Source organism: Solanum pennellii, chromosome 4, assembly GCF_001406875.1.
Source record: "Solanum pennellii chromosome 4, SPENNV200".
NCBI classification, from domain to species: Eukaryota; Viridiplantae; Streptophyta; class Magnoliopsida; order Solanales; family Solanaceae; genus Solanum; species Solanum pennellii.
Window position 1 is genome coordinate 69,292,712 of NC_028640.1, and position 17,012 is coordinate 69,309,723.

The window sequence follows — 17,012 nt, forward strand, 5'->3', positions numbered from 1 at the left end:
TAACTTGTTCATATATATATATATATATATATATATATATATATATATATATATATGAACAAGTTATATATTCAATGGTCATGTGATGATATATTTGCCTTTTAATTAATTAATGTTAAACAATTCACGTTGCAAATATTGTATTGGATTTATTTAATAACAAACAACTCTCTTTAAATAATTTGTAAGCTAATTTATTTAAATAAATTTACTAGTATACATATAAAACATAAAATCAAAAAAAATAAAATTAAATGATGTTCCAAACGTGCCTCAAATTAATTTACAATAATATTTCTAGTGTAATCTACGAATTTTATTCATATTTCAAAGATAGAGAGATTATTTCTTGTAAATCATATTTAATAAATCGTGTTAAAAAATTTATTCAAACTAGTTAAGCCAAAAAAGTAACACAAATACAAAAACAACTAATAAAACTCAAGACGTAGTAACCGAACACAAACTATAAAAAACAATACAATAATCAAGTACAACAAATCAACATATAATAAAAGAAATTGAAGAACAAGAAATTATAGAAACAATACTACCAACTACGAAAAAATTTATCATATATGAGGCACACCATGTCATACTTGTATGAGACATTGTTTGATTGACAAATGAACATAAACGGGACTCATATGCCAAGTAATAAAGGAACATTTTAAGTCTCCTTTGTTTTTGTTTTTTTTTGTTTTATGCCCCTAGCTCAATATATTGTGTTTTAACTTTTTAAAAATATTTTTTTCTTTTTATGATTATTTTAATCATACATTTTGAGAATTTATTTGTTGATCTAATTAGTTTATACTTTCCTTTTTTTACGTACTGAATTTTTATTTAAATTTTACGATATTGTATAAGTTTTTAGTTTATTATTTTAATATTGTTTTTCTATTTTATGTTATTTATTCTATTATAATAAACATTTGTTTAAAATTTATTTTTTAGTTTATAAAATCAAGATATAATATGTTTTCTAATCCTAGCAATTATTTTTAAAAAAAATTATAAATAAATTTTGTAAAATTGCAAAAATTCTTCAAAGGAATAAATTATAAAATTATTATTTATATTTCTAATTTCTTAAGAAATGTGTAAGAAAATTTAATAAACAAAATATTAGTTAAATTTCACCTACCTTGAATTTTAAGAATAAAAATATCGTATAAATTGACTGAAATAAGATATATGTATGTTGGTGTTTATGGATGTATTTCGTTTTTGAATTTCATGACAATAGAATCAAAATTTATATAATTGTTTGTTAAGATTATTGATGTTCTTTCCGTTAAATTTACTTATTGAAGAGTATTCGTCGATTGAAATGTTTTTGGATTATGAAATTGTCGAGAGAAAAATAAAAAAAACATATTAAATTTCTACCTTCTTTATTTTCATATTAATAATCTATTTTTTCTTTTACAAATTTCTTAAGAAATCATAAATAGAATAATAGTTTTACTAATTTACAGCTTAATTTTTTTGGTTAACTTTATAAATTTTATTTATACTTTTAAAAAATAATTAATTGTTATATATAAAAAAGAAAATTGTAATTAATTCTATTTTTGAAAATTAACAAATAATTTTATGTAACTATTTTTAACAATATAAATAATTAATATCAAAATGAAAAAATAATATTAAAATATTAAAAATAAAATGAGTCAGACAATAATTTTTTAGTTTCATATTTTTTCATGAATAAATTATTTAAGTAAAAAATTTGGAACAAATGTTTAGAAAAGAAACCCAAGAAGGAAAAAAAAAGTTAAAAAAGTAAAAAGTATGAAAGAGAAAAAAACGTGAAAAGGGTGAGAGAGAAAGAGGAGTTTGGTCAATTTTCTGGAATAAATTCATTCCGTAAATATAAATGGACCTCATATAATTTTTGTCTGTCACATCATATAATTGTGCTTTATGCACGATAAAAATTTTCACCAACTACTAATATGAACCGACAACAAGACAACACAATATAACCTATTAACCTTTTGCCTTAATTCGTGTATTTCATACTCTCTTATCTAAGATCATATCATTGATAAGCTAAAACTGTGTCATATTCTGTCCAATCAACTTTCCTCAATACTCATCCGATATACCTCTACCTCTCCTGAAACTGTTTATAGTCAATCATCAATCTCTCATACCTCCGCATTGTATATCTCTTTTTCCCATGCCATAATCATCTCAATGTTGCTTTTTGGTTTCTACATCTTGTTTACATTAAAGCACTCCCACTTCTCCCAAATTTCTTTATTATTATCCTTCGTTGTGTCCAAGAATAACGGTGTGATATTTGGAGATAAAATCTGAAACTCTTTCATCTAAATGGATACTCATTACCACTATGCTAACGACATAACTTTTATCAAGAGTGTCCAGCTTTAAATATATATCCTTTTAAATGTAGAATTTAGTATATATATATATATAACAAAATTTTCCGACGAAGGGCGACCACTGCTTATAAGTGATCATGACTAACCAATACTAAATTCGTTTCCCTTTATTTTATTTCCTTAATAATAATTTCTAATATTAGTAAAGCTTTTTTGGATCTAAATAATATAAACTATTATGCAAAAAGAGGAAAAAAAAAGATATTTACTACAATGAAAAGATTAGTGATTAGTTTTCCAAATGTTTTACCAAGGGAAAATAGAATTAAAAAACTGTAGAAGTCTTTATTATATTTTCTTATCATAAAAAAAAAAAAAAGTAGCAGCATATCCGAAAATTCTGTCAGTTATAGGGAGAAAGCCCACATAATGACACGCAAGCAACAACACGTCGGATTGCTCATGTGTCTATCATTTACTGGATTGTGCACATAAGTCAACAATTTGCTAAGTATTTCATTTTCACCTAATCTAAAATACTTTCACAAAAACACACAGAAAAATAGCTTTTCCCAGTTTCACACTCTTTTTCGGCCGTTGCGTTTCAACATTTCGCTTCGAATCTCTAGTCTTCGCATCCCTCAATTGAGATCTGCTAAGGGTTTAGGAAGTTCTCCAGTCCGATCGGGTCGCGGAGGTGAACGTATCTCTTTTCCCGGTGGAGTTGATCGTCACTGTATCCGATCCCGATCTGTGATTGCTGTTCGTAAGAGTTTCTGCATTCTTTGATTTATTTGGGATTTTACAGTTTAATTATCAGTTTTATTGGATTTAAAGTAGTTGTAACTGCTTGTACTGGTATTTTAGGATATGCGATTCTGTTTCGTGATTTTTTTTCAAAATTTTTTAAGTGCTATAACATTGATCAGTTTTAAATGTGTTTATTTGCAAATTTTGTTGATTTTATTTGGAGGTTTATAGTTTGAAATGGTTAATTTTGATCTCTTCTGTTCTGTTGTTTCGTTTTGTCTTCTTCTGTTCAACTTGGCTGTTTTTTTATAGCTCTTTTTTGTTTGATTATTCGTGTTTCTGTTAGTCCAAAATAAGTTTGGACATTACATTTGATTGTCAACTTATATACACTTGAGAATTAGCTGTAAGTTGTAACTGCTCGACGGTCATTTCTAGGTTTAGATTGTGTTTCACGAGTTTTTGTTTTATAGACTTGATGCTTCAGCTTTGATCAGTTTCAAATGGGCTTTCTTTGCAAGTTTACTGATAGAATGTTTTTGGTTTTTTCCCCCCCAAAGACTTGAAGAGTGGATTTAATTGTGGAGAAGTAAACGTCACAGCTGCTTCAACACGAGCTAAGGAATTAGTGGAAGTGATTTACAAAAGAAATTCAAAATACAGCGACCAGGTTCAGGGGGCGATTTGCCCCAAAGTGACTTCAGCTCTTTCCCAGTAGCACGGAGGGTAAATTCTTTTCAAACCGTTGCAATGGATGATGAAATGGAAGGAGGGAACTTGGGTCCTTACCAGGATAGACCAAGGACATTCCCTAGCATGAAGAGCAAGGCTTATGCACCATGGGTAGGTTACCTTATTTAGGTGCACTTGTTTCTGTATTTTGCTCAGTTTCTCTAATTTGATCTTGTTTAATCTTGCTCCAAAATTTTGTGTTTTCCAATGATTAAAATCGTGCTTTTTGATTATTTTACGAAGAAACATTTGTTCTTATCTAGCTTTATGGAGAGTAATGACATCCATCATTGTTTTTTACTATCCTAAAATCTTCTTATACACCTTAGTTTTCTCCTTTGTATTGTGTTTACATCTGTTTTCTCACCCTCTACTCCCCTGTATGGTGGTACAATTGTAACTTGTCCTGAAATGTATCTCACTTGATAGTTCATGGTCTTCTCTAATTTTTTAATCCTGCTAGATAACTTTTTATAGAAACTGGTGAAAACAGGCATATGATTGTGCTGAAAGATGGTACAATACTTGAAAAAATAACAGTGCATGAAAACTGGTAACCACTTTGCTGTTACAGAAGGAAGTTTGTTGTGTTGAGGGTGATCTAGCAACACCTTCCATCTGGCCTATTCTCCACCAACGAACTAATTCTACAAACATAACAATGATTCCTATTATTCTAAATACATCTACACCTACTTATAAAAATTAAAAGGAAGCAGTAGAACACAGTAGATATGTATGCATGAGTAAAGTAAGACTAGATTTGCCTGAAACGAGTAAACAATATATAAATATATATACGTTAAGTAAGTTCCAACTGTAGTGTGACTAGCAATAGGGTCAAATAGGTTCTTTCACTATTCTCCACTAATCACCTTTAGTATATAATTATATCTAGAGTTCTCTTGAGAATTTCTATAGGATTATCTTTAAAAATGTAAATAACATATTACATATCCGTGTAATCCCACTACACAAGTGGGGTCTGGAGATGGGGAGGGTAGGATAGATATATGCATGACCTTTGTGGGGTAGGGAGAGTGTTTTCGATGAACCCTTCGCTAAAAAGAAAAGCAGAAATCATAGCAGTGTGCAAGGATATAAGACGATAATAATAGAATGATCCAAAGCAAACACTGAAGAAAGGAATCTACACAATTACTAAGTAATACTAATAATAAGGAGTGGAGAGGAGGCTAGCCCCACCTCTTTCACAAGCAGTGTGTCAACACTCAGCTACATACCAACTTTATACTCTGTATCTTTCCATCTAGGGTCATGTTCTCATAAGCTGAAGTTGTGCCAAAGATCTTTCCATCATGGGTCATGTTCTCATAAGCTGAAGTTGTGCCAAAGATTTTTTTTTTAACAATGAACTTTTAAATAAATATTTGCACGTTGTTTCAGTGCTTGCTCTTTTTGTCATATATAAAACCCTTAGCTGTTTCAAAAAATTAAGATATGCGCACAAGTTGAGTGTGCCATAGATTCTTCTATGACAGTGGTGTTTGGGACAGTTTGTGCGTACCTCGGCCATTTCCTTGGGTCCTGCTACATTTCACCAACACAGGTATGGTGTAATTCTACTAGGATTTGAACCCTGGTATTTACACCCATTGCATTGATCATCATGGGTTGACCATTTATTCATCTACTTCTGCGAAAACTAGTGACTGACTTTAGGTTGGATTGAGGTAATACTTATCCTTCCAATATTGAAACATGGCACAACTAAATGCATGAACTCCCATGCACCAAAGCAATCAAAGTAAATCACTGAATTCCCAAAAAGAATTAAGATGCATAGATTGATCTTGAAGCTTCTTGTATTGATCTCCACCCACTTGCACTATAAAGTAATCCTCCAGTCTTGTTTGATGTGAAAGTCATTTGTGGAGTCAAACAAATTTTTATTCGGTTATTTTAGTCGAACATTTTAAAAATATTTTTGAATCATTTGTTATGTTGACATATAGTACTTTTCGCGTACATTTCTACTTTTGACCGAGCCCCTCTATGTCGTAAAGGTAGTCTACATCTTATCCTCCTAGACTATGCAAGAACTAACAATCTAAACATGGAGATTATATTAGGCTTATTTCCTAACCAGATAGTTTTCAGAGATTAGTCGGTGCACCATGTTCCACTTAGAGATGTCTGAAGGAATTATGGTTTTTAAACTCTTTAAAAACAGGCGAAATTTTCATTCCCATATTCACCCAAATTGTATACTAAATTTTATGACTATTGTTTAGGATGATTGTAAGTTTGACTTGAGTATTTTGCCATGATAGTTTTCATTTTCATTATTTCTTTCTCTTCTATTTTGGACTGTGTTTTCTTTAACCGAGAGTCTAGAGGAAACAACCTCTCTACCTCTTAAGGCAGTGGTAGGGTTTTGGTGAACTCTACCTTCTCCATACCCTACTTTGTGGGATTACACTGGGTATATTGTTGTTGTTGTGTATATTTACCCAAAATGAAGAAGTGGTTGTCTTCCAAATCACCTTATACGTATCACCCAAGTTTCTCGTTCTCCTACTTACTGTTGATTCATCATAGATACATTCACTTTTGCTTAGGGGATGAATAAGGTGGGTTATTTCATTTTTATGCTATTTGAATGCTTCTCTTTCTTTGTATAATTTCTCGAAAACCTTTATTACAATTTACATGTTTGTTAAAAGAATTAATTATTGTCAGGCATTTGCCTCACATTGTTGTACATTCTACATACTCTGGCCTCTTCTGAAGAGAAAAACGTTTCGTTAAAATTTTATATGTGGAAGAATGAATGATCTTATTGTTAGTCGCAGAAGAACCAAGTTCCTAATCCTCTTGAAATTCATGGTTATAGTTGTTAATTTTCCTAAAATTTTATTCACCATTCATTTTCTCCCGTCTGTACTTCTAAATTAGAATCAATTATTGTCAGGCGTTTGCCTCAGAATGCTGTTTTGAATCTTTTTGGTATCTATTATCTATGAGTAATAAACATCTCTAATTTCAAATCTTGCTCAAGAAGTTGTGCCACATCAAGTCTGAATATGATGAGAATTGAAGATGATTGTAGTTTTATGCGGGAAAGCTCGTTACAATTTTGTAATGCGAAGTGAGTGAAAGGACCAACATTCTGAAAGTATAACAAAACTCGATTTTTTTCTAGCACCAATCTTGTGTGTGCCTCTCTCTATCTGTATAGAAATCAATTATTCATTCAGTTGCTTGTTTATAATAATACTCTCTGATTAAAAAAGAGTTGGATGTTCTAGTTTCACTTTTGCTCTAATAAAATTGTTGAATGAGAAGCTGTTTTAGCAGCATTATTTAATTTTCTTTCTTTCATATTTTGCGTTAGGACTTTCTAAGCATTTGTTTTAATGTTGTCACAACTGTTTCATGCAGATATTTCGTGTTCTCATGAGGATAAACTCGCGCATTCTTTTGATGCTCCTGCTTGTTTGTTTTGGAGCTATCTTTTATATTGGTGCAAGTACCTCGCCCATCCTTGTGTTTGTGTTTTCAGTTTGTATCATCAGCTTTTTCGTGTCGATTTATCTTACTAAGTGGGTGCTGGCAAAGGATGAGGGACCACCTGAGATGTCCGAGGTACAATCTTCTTTATCAGTTTTTAAGTTGTCTTTCAAAGTTCTCCTGGTCCTTTTGTTTTTTTCTGTGTTTATAACTTGTGGATCAGTGAGTTTGGACAACATTTTCCATACTAGATCATATATTTTTCTTTTGATATGGTCTCAAGGTCTATGCAGTAAACTAAACGAGTCTAGATCTTATTATTCTTTAGTTCTTTTCTATTTTTTCATTTTATTAATTTATTGGTGGAAGATAGAGGTGGATGTTGGAATCGGATTAGGTTGTAAGGGAGGCGAGAATGGTATTGTATCCAAAACCTTTGTCTTGGTTAAGGGGCTCCTATTATTTGAGCTAATTCTTGATCATCATGTATGAGTGGTTGTTCCAAGGGGTAAAGTTGTATGCAAGAGTTTCATCTGCAGAAGATGCTATGGAGATTTTTTTTTTAAAAAAAGATGCTATGGAGATTCAGCATGGGATGGCCTCTGCTTTTGCTTCTTCCACCTTCACCTGCCAACCACAAAAATGATCTATTTCTTCCATTTTCATTTCTCTTCTTCATGCTTCTAGTTTACATGCCACCCAACCTTAGTGCCCTTCATAGACATAAGATTTTCAAAGAGAAGTCAATTCAAAAGCAAAATTATCTTTGAACATTATGAGAGATTTAATGTAAAGAAATTGGTTGAAAAGCTTGATGACATTCATGGCAGCCTCTAATTTAGAGAAACTTGGATTTGCAGTCATCATTTTGCTCCTGTTTCATTGGAACGTGTTGTAAATTGTCTTAAAGTCTTGAGCTCATTATTTAACTTGCTAGATATCAGATGCAATACGTGATGGAGCTGAAGGTTTCTTCAGAACTCAGTATGGGACCATCTCCAAGATGGCACTATTGCTTGGACTGGCTATACTAGGCATCTATTTATTTCGTAATATAACTCCTCAGCAAGAATCGTCTGGCTTAGGCAGGTGATGACAGGTTTTGAGTTGGATAATTGCTCTTCTCTCAGAGAAGTTTGAGTTCAGTTTATGATACTTCCCATGCTTTGATATAGGGTAACATCTGCTTATATTACGGTCGCTGCATTTCTCTTTGGGGCTCTATGTTCTGGTGTTGCTGGGTATGTTGGCATGTGGGTGTCAGTACGTGCAAACGTTCGAGTATCCAGTGCAGCAAGACGGTCAGCTCGCGAGGCGTTGCAGGTTCCTTTTATTACTCTTCATAACAATGTTCAGCAAGAACGCTATGATCCTTTCTTGTGGAAATTGACTTGAGATCTTTCTGATGTAGATAGCTGTTCGTGCTGGTGGATTTTCAGCATTGGTGGTTGTTGGTATGGCTGTAATGGGTGTTGCTATCCTGTATGCAATTTTGTATGTGTGGTTTGGGGTGGATTCGACTGGTACAATGAAGGCAACCGATTGTGAGTAAAATCTGCTAATTTTTCACATTGTTTTATTTCATTTATGCACTTTTGACTTTTGAATGTCTGTTTTCTGCTTCATCTTTGCACAGTGCCTCTTCTACTAGTTGGGTATGGTTTTGGAGCTTCATTTGTTGCCCTTTTTGCTCAGTTGGGTGGTGGAATATTCACAAAGGCTGCTGATGTTGGAGCTGATCTTGTTGGAAAAGTAGAGCAGGGTATACCTGAAGATGACCCACGAAACCCTGCTGTAATTGCAGATCTGGTATTTATCTACTCTTTTTTTCTTGTTTTCTTTCATTTTTCTTCTGCGAATTCTGTGTTCAATCATGCCTTTTAGTCATGTATTCTAGTTGGATGTTTTATGAATGATCTCATTAAGTTTTACTTTTTGCCCCATACACCTTGCTAGTGCAGTGATATTCCAAGTTTCTGTTTCAATTGTACTTAAACTTTGAGATTAGAAACATTTTTTGGTGCTTGAGTAGCACCAATGAGAGCTAGATGAAAGTTATCTCCTTCGATAAATTCTCGGAGTTTAAAGAAGTAGTTCTTTGTCTTCACTGAGGTCGGTATGATCAATTGTTTCACATCCTAGCTTTAGTGCTTGCTTGTGTTTAGCAACAAATAAAAACAAATATAACATAAAAGAAAGTAAAGGTTGTTCTTTTAAATTAAATATAGAAAAGGAATTATAGAGTACTGACATCTGCTCCGTCAATTATTTGATCGTAACTGTGACTACCTTTACGTTATGTTGATGTGCCTAATGCTAACCTTATAAATTCCCATATTTAAGGTAGGAGACAATGTTGGCGACTGTGCTGCTCGAGGTGCAGATCTTTTCGAAAGTATAGCTGCGGAGATTATTAGTGCGATGATACTTGGAGGAACCATGGCTCAACGCTGCAAAATTGAAGGTAGGATGACACTCACACTTGAGTTGATTAAATTGTAACGTAGGTTGTAATCTTGGTAGGAGTGTATCAAAAAGACCACTTTAATTGTTCTATACCAACCGATGCATTTGAATCCAAGTATTACAGAAAAGGGAATTGTCAACACAAGTAAATGTACTGTGAGGATGGAACTGCATATTTGCAAATGAAGGACTGCAAGTGTTTGTAGACCAGTGTTGTTAAAGTTGAAAATGCCCAATAAAACGCCGAAGTCAGTGGAGTTGTACGCGTTTGAGAAAATACAATTAAAACACGTGATTTTGTGAGCACAGAGCTGTTGGTTGTCTTTTTTTTTTTTTGTAAGATGGGGACATTTCATCAACTCAGTTCCTTCACTGAAGCAGTGGTTAAGCTGTATGCCTTTGGCAAAGCTGTTTTAGATGCTGCTGTTTATAATATGCGAGGGGGAAGAGGACTTGCAATGATATCGGTCATACATTTTTGTTCATCCCATAATTAAGTTGTCATTGTAAATTTGGATAAGAGTTGCAGCTTAGCCTAATAGTCTGTTATTACCCGACTGTGTTGTGGATTGAAACTACCCAGGTGCCATAAAACGAGCTCTTAGTATTTGTTTAGCTATAGTAAAAAGTGAGGGTTTTGTGTCCAAATGGAGGGAGATGGCTGATGAGAATTCGTGAAGGCGACAAGAACTAGCTCGGGGTTGAGGCTTCGTTGCTCTAGTTGTATGGTAACACTAGATAGAATGAAACTGTAATAATTTCTCACCTCTAAAACCTTTAGATATTTCTCCATGAAATAATTAATTATCAATGTGCTATGCAAGACCTTTACAGAAAGTAGAGAATTTTACTCATTCTTAGCTATGCTTTTCATGTATTTGCTTGATTAGTTACTAGAAGTATATGTGTACAGAATGATCACCCTTCCTATAATGTGGCTAAATACTGAACTTTTGTTCCTAGAAATTATTTCCAATTCCTCCCATGCGATCTGCTGTTTCCTTTAAGTTGTATGTTTTATCTGACTTAGATTGATTTCTTCTGCAGATCCATCCGGCTTTATTCTGTTTCCTCTAGTTGTTCATTCATTTGACCTGGTTATATCATCAGTTGGCATATTCTCTATTCGGAACAAAAGGGATTCTGGAGTAATTGGAACTATAGAGGATCCCATGAAAACTCTTGAAAAGGGTTACTCAGTGACAATATTTTTAGCTGTTCTGACATTTGGTTTGGTAAGTTTTATTTGCCTTATCCACCATTTCTACCCTTATTGGTATTTGACTTCCTGTCTCTGTTCTCTCCGCTGATAGTTTGCATTGCATTCCATTTGCAGTCAACACGGTGGTTACTATATACCGAACAGGCTCCTACTGCTTGGTTGAATTTTGCTTTATGTGGTCTGGTTGGAATTGTTACTGCTTATGTCTTTGTTTGGATATCAAAGTACTACACTGACTACAAATACGAGCCCGTGCGTACCTTAGCCCTTGCTAGCTCTACTGGTCACGGAACAAACATAATTGCGGGTGTTAGTTTGGGTCTGGAATCCACAGCTCTACCTGTCCTTGTCATAAGCTTGGCTATTGTTTCTGCTTTCTGGCTTGGTCGCACGTCAGGATTAACAGACGAAGCTGGAAATCCAACTGGGGGGTTGTTTGGCACTGCTGTAGCAACTATGGGAATGCTTAGTACGGCTGCGTATGTTCTCACCATGGATATGTTTGGTCCAATAGCTGATAATGCTGGTGGGATTGTTGAGATGAGCCAACAGGTGAGGCTTATGTTTTTGAGCAAAAGCATTTTGGTGACTTCTTTTTCTTGTAAATTTTTGTTAGCTTGGTTAGCTCAATGAGCCTTTTTAATGCACAGCCTGAAAGTGTTCGTGAGATAACTGATGTTCTTGATGCTGTCGGAAACACAACCAAAGCTACAACCAAGGGATTTGCAATTGGATCTGCAGCACTTGCATCATTTCTTCTGTTCAGTGCCTACATGGATGAGGTAGCTGCATTTGCTCAAGAACCCTTCAAGCAGGTATGGAATTGCTATGACTTTCTATTTGACCTTTTTAAATTTTAACTATGTTAACTATACAGTTGCAGTACCAAGATTTTTTTATTAATATGCAGGTTGACATAGCGATACCTGAAGTATTTGTTGGTGGTTTACTGGGTTCTATGCTCATCTTTCTGTTCAGTGCTTGGGCGTGTGCAGCTGTTGGTCGAACTGCTCAGGAAGTAGTCAATGAAGTAAGAAGACAGTTTATTGAGAGGCCTGGGATCATGGTTAGTAGGATTACCTTTCAGAAGGTTGCCATGTGTTGCAGAATGCTCATGGCAAGGCTGAAACTAATGCATGCTACTTTTACTGGTGGCAGGATTATAAGGAGAAGCCAGATTATGGTCGATGTGTGTCCATTGTTGCGTCTGCGTCTTTGAAGGAGATGATTAAACCTGGAGCCCTAGCTATCATATCACCCACAGTTGCTGGTGAGTCTTGTACTTAGAACTGTTTGCCTGCTATAAAAGCCAAAAAACTGACCAGCAAGGGTGACCCTGCATGCTTTCTTGATTGAGCTCGTCACACGGGACTTGCATAGTGCTATTTATCCTTTCTGTATGGTTTGCGAGCTATTAGACTAAAGTGGGGTTTACCTTGTCCGCATCCAAAAGGATAGCAACCGCGGGTTCCTATGTCACAAAAAATAAATTAACTGCGTGTTTTCTGTAATCTTGGAGCATAAATCTGTAGCTATCACTGGTCTTCTGGTGATATGTCTACCAGGTCAACTTAGTTTGGGTCCTTGAGAGCTCTTCTTTGAACTTTATAGTCTTGTATAATATTAGTTATTATAATACACATGTTCCTCCCTGGATTGTCCAGTTTTTCAGATGCACAGCCAAACTTTGTAGGGGGTCCTATTACCCCCTTGGACACCTTCTGAAATGGAATAAATATCCCTGTCAGTGATGATGTGGCACAGAAAGTGAGCCTCACACTCTGAGAGGTGTGAGGCAAAAAGAAGTTAAGATTGATTTTATGTGTACAAGTGTCAGTTTTAATTCGATACTATATAATTAATATACTTCATTGATTAATAAATGATTTTCTCTTACCCCTTCTGCCCTTCCCTTCTTTTTCCTAAGTTCATCTCTAAAGCTCAACCATAGTGCCAGCCAACCATCCGTGCTCCTGCCATCCCCCCCTTTTTTTAAGTGACATGGAACATATGACCTCCATCACTGGCAAAGTTCAAGTGTGCAGCTGAAAAACCTGGAAGAGTCGGGGTAAAATATGTATTATCCCTAATATCTATCTTCATGAAATAATCTTTGTTGTGGATTTATTCAATGAGTTTGTTGATCTTGTCATATATTTGCTCTAATCTGCATCTGCTTGCATTTTCGGTGGAATGTCTCGCTAATTTATATCTACTTTTAACTCATAAGAACCCCACATATCAGGTCTATCTTTTTTCTTCTACCTTTTTAAATATTGTGTTCGTGGTTTAAATAGATTCCACATTGTCATTTGTGGTAAAGCTTAGCACTTGATATTGCAAAGTAACAACTTGCTTAGAATTGCAAAATGTGTTGTGAGGTGAGGTATCATTGAGAAATAAGAGTTTTCCCACAAGTGATTTCAGTGAACTATACAAATCTTGATCATGAGAGTCTGAGCAACTTAGACTACATCTGGTCTGCTGAACCATGAAACATCCAACACTCATCCCAATTCTATCCATTCACCAAGTTGTGTGATTCTCTGTTTGACTATTTTCCGCAGCAGTGTTTGTACTGTATGTTCGTCTGAATATAGTACATGTCAATTATTTTCTCATCCTTCCTGTTTGTTTACTTGGTGTATTATCTGTGTGCGCACTCTGTAATTTATCTCTTTGGTGAGTGGTGATCTCTTCTTCACCAAACATACATGTAAAATCTGAGGAGAATTGTTTGCAATCTGTTTATTTCCATCAGTTCACTTGTGCAGGGAAATTCTTATTCTTAATTGATGTCTTTAAGTCTCTGTTTCATATCTTCTTGATCTCAGTGCTGAATATTGAGTTTATTATATCATCTTGATCTCCGTATAGGTGTTATTTTCCGCATTTTGGGCTACTACACGGGGCATCCTCTTCTTGGGGCTAAAGTTGTTGCTTCCATGTTGATGTTTGCCACGGTTTCTGGTATCCTTATGGCTCTTTTCCTCAACACTGCTGGTGGAGCCTGGGATAATGCAAAGAAATACATAGAAACAGGTGCTCTTGGTGGCAAGGGGAGTGACACCCACAAAGCAGCAGTTACTGGAGACACGTAAGTGTTCTTAAATGATTCACATGTTCTCAAATTATATTGCTTGCATTCTTCAAAAATGTGACCTTATCCATGTTGGATCTTCCAGTGGCGGCATTTTTGAAGGATGTTAGCAAAAATAGTTCTCAAAGTGTTATTACTCAATAGGTCATTTCATGCAAGCTTTGTCAAGTGCCTGTTTGATTGTTCTATATACTCATGTAGTCATAACAATATATTATATCTTGTTAGAAAGCAAAACTTGCAGATTTGTTACAATTTTTCTTGTGTTTCAGGGTAGGAGACCCATTCAAAGATACAGCTGGACCTTCTCTCCATGTACTAATCAAAATGCTTGCAACAATAACTCTTGTGATGGCTCCTATCTTTCTGTGAGAGTTAAATTTAAGAGATTTTTAAATATACGGCACAAGTCAGTAGGAGCTTTTGTGTTCACTGGATGGACATATGACGAGAGATGTATTTTCTGGTTTACATAACGAAAACCACATTTTTTGGGTACATGAATTTCTAACTATACAGGCAACTCTTTTTAGTTATAGATTTCTGAATTCTCAATTTAGAGCTTTCTTTAGCTTCTTATACTTGGTTGCTATGTGCTTTCATGGGTTGTTTTTCATTTCCTTTTACATATTTTTTTCCTAACGGTACTATAGTGTTTGGTAAGGAATAGGTTATCCCCACTATTATGGTTATGGTATAAATGGTAGGATATATAATTTCATCACTACCTAATACCTTCAATCAAATCAAATGCATGATTCAAGAATAATTTTACTTTATATCACATTGAACGACTCGATTCGACTCCATATCCTCAATTTTCCTAGTCCGAGGTCCAAGTTTTCGTTGATATAGGACCAAAGATAATATGGTGGTGATTGGCTGAAAGTAGGCAGCCTAAGTTAGCTCAACCAGAGAAAACTTATATAATATGTAAGTCCCAACTCTTAATACACCAAGAATGTCATCTTAAAAAGTGCAGAAATTAGTACTATTTAAAAATAATTATATGCTTTTGTAAAGTTTGAAGATGTAAGATTGAATCAATAATAACTCGCAAGCAATCATCTTTTTGCTTATGTGTTTGATATCTATATTGGATATACCGCTATTCTAATATCTAAATTACAGTAATTTTATTTTCTTATGATAAATATTAAGTGACCATATATGTAAAGTAACACATACAGAGAAAAGTATACTTTATAAAGATTTATATGACTAGAAAAGTTAAAGAAAGACTTTGGGTCTAATGATGACCCATTACATATTTTAAGTGTGGAGCTGGCGCATAATAAATTGATGGATGCACTGATATAATTATTTCCTAAGGTTGAAGGAACCCAACTTGAGTAAGCTTTATATTATTTGTCTATTTAATATTTTATACATTTTAAAAAAATTATAAATTAATTACTTATTTTTCTTTTAAAGCTTCTAATACACTTTATTTATGTGTCTTATTCATCAGTACCTTAATAATGGTATTACTTTTTTAAAAGATCACAATATTTATACCAAGAAGAATTAATTTTAAGAGCAAAACAAAAATAATTAATAAACTTCTGTTTTAATTTTATGAATTAATAAGTAATTTAAAATAAATAATTTAATAACGTGGACAATTACATATTTTTACTGTCAATCGCAAGCGGGCGGCCAAAATATTTTACTCCTAGACAAGCTGTCTAAAAAGAAATCAACACGATTTTTTGCTAAGACAAGTTTGTCCAAAAATCTCGGATTCATGTATATATATTAGAAATGGAGAAATGAGAGGAAAAATTATGGGTTAGGAATCAAATTATTAGTCTACTCCGTGGCGCTTATGTGACATCTATGTGGCGTTTACATGACACTTAACACACTTCTGTTAATTAGAAGGGTATGTTTGATCCAATAGTATGACGAAGAGGGTAGTTTTGAGCTGGAATATAGGTTAAGGGTATATGTGAGCTATTTCGAATATTTTAAGGGTATTTTGAGCCTTTTCCGATATATGAATGAGGTGGTTGATGAGGCCTTTGCATGGCGACAAGACGAGAGAGGTAAGATTGAGATGACTTGAATATGTGAAGAAAAGATGTACGAATTTCTCAGTGAAAAGGTGTGTGAGATGGACTATAGTGGATAATTGGTATAAGAAGAGGTAGAAGTAGGCTGGAGCAGAGAGGTTTTGGGGACTGGGGAGAGATGATTAGACATGACAGGTCACACCTGCAACTTATATAACAGATAGAAAGACTTAGAGATCGAAATTAGGCCAGAAAATATTAATAGGCCGGTAGTCGATAGCGTTGTTAATTCTCTTATTAGTGTATTTGCAGGAAGTAACAAATATTTTCTTATTGCTGTTTGTTCTTTTCTTACTGGTTTATCAATATAACATGACTTCTTTACTATTATATTACTTTACATATTTGATTTATAATATACTTACTCTAATCGAAGTTCTATTGAAAACATTCTCCGTCTTTTCGAGATACAAGTAAAGCTGCATACAATACATATATAATATGTTGGACTTACCCAACTGACCAAAGTCTCAATTATTTATTCTCAAAATTTTAAAAATAATTTCTGAACTTTAGTTCTTATTTTCTTTTGGAGAGATTAAATATGTTGCAAGTGTCTGAGAGGGAAATGAACATAACAAGCCAAGGAGCAAAATTTTTTTTCTATTTACATTATACAGTTGATATACACGGCATATACATAGATGATGTTCACATATATTTTTTTTTTCACTAGTGTTCGATGCTCAAATTGAAATCCCAATTAAATATGATCATGCATTGAATAATCAATCATTGAGTGACGCTCCCTAACATATTTCTGTCTATACCTAAAGTTTGAATTCGACACTACTGATTGAGAGTGGAGCAGTCATTCCAAACTTGTAAAAGCAGCCTGT

At 33.9% G+C, this 17,012-nt stretch overlaps 1 protein-coding gene across 3 annotated transcripts; it reads left to right on the top strand.

The window, feature by feature from the left end:
- Positions 1 to 2,881: 2,881 nt before the first annotated feature.
- On the top strand, positions 2,882 to 14,657 carry LOC107017917 (pyrophosphate-energized membrane proton pump 3). Of its 3 annotated transcripts, none has more exons than XM_015218210.2 (15): positions 2,882 to 3,120; positions 3,665 to 3,947; positions 7,242 to 7,445; positions 8,248 to 8,399; positions 8,486 to 8,633; positions 8,722 to 8,854; positions 8,947 to 9,119; positions 9,654 to 9,774; positions 10,824 to 11,011; positions 11,113 to 11,550; positions 11,649 to 11,813; positions 11,909 to 12,064; positions 12,157 to 12,268; positions 13,876 to 14,095; positions 14,371 to 14,657. In XM_015218210.2, the coding sequence occupies exons 2-15, from the start codon at positions 3,855 to 3,857 to the stop codon at positions 14,468 to 14,470; spliced, it is 2,403 nt and encodes an 800-aa protein (XP_015073696.1). In that variant the 5' UTR covers positions 2,882 to 3,120; positions 3,665 to 3,854; the 3' UTR covers positions 14,471 to 14,657. The 3 variants fall into 3 exon arrangements, with proteins under 3 accessions (XP_015073696.1, XP_015073697.1, XP_027772221.1); XM_015218211.2 differs by having other exon boundaries at positions 2,882 to 3,116; XM_027916420.1 differs by having other exon boundaries at positions 2,883 to 3,120; positions 8,255 to 8,399.
- The last annotated feature ends 2,355 nt before the right edge of the window (positions 14,658 to 17,012 follow it).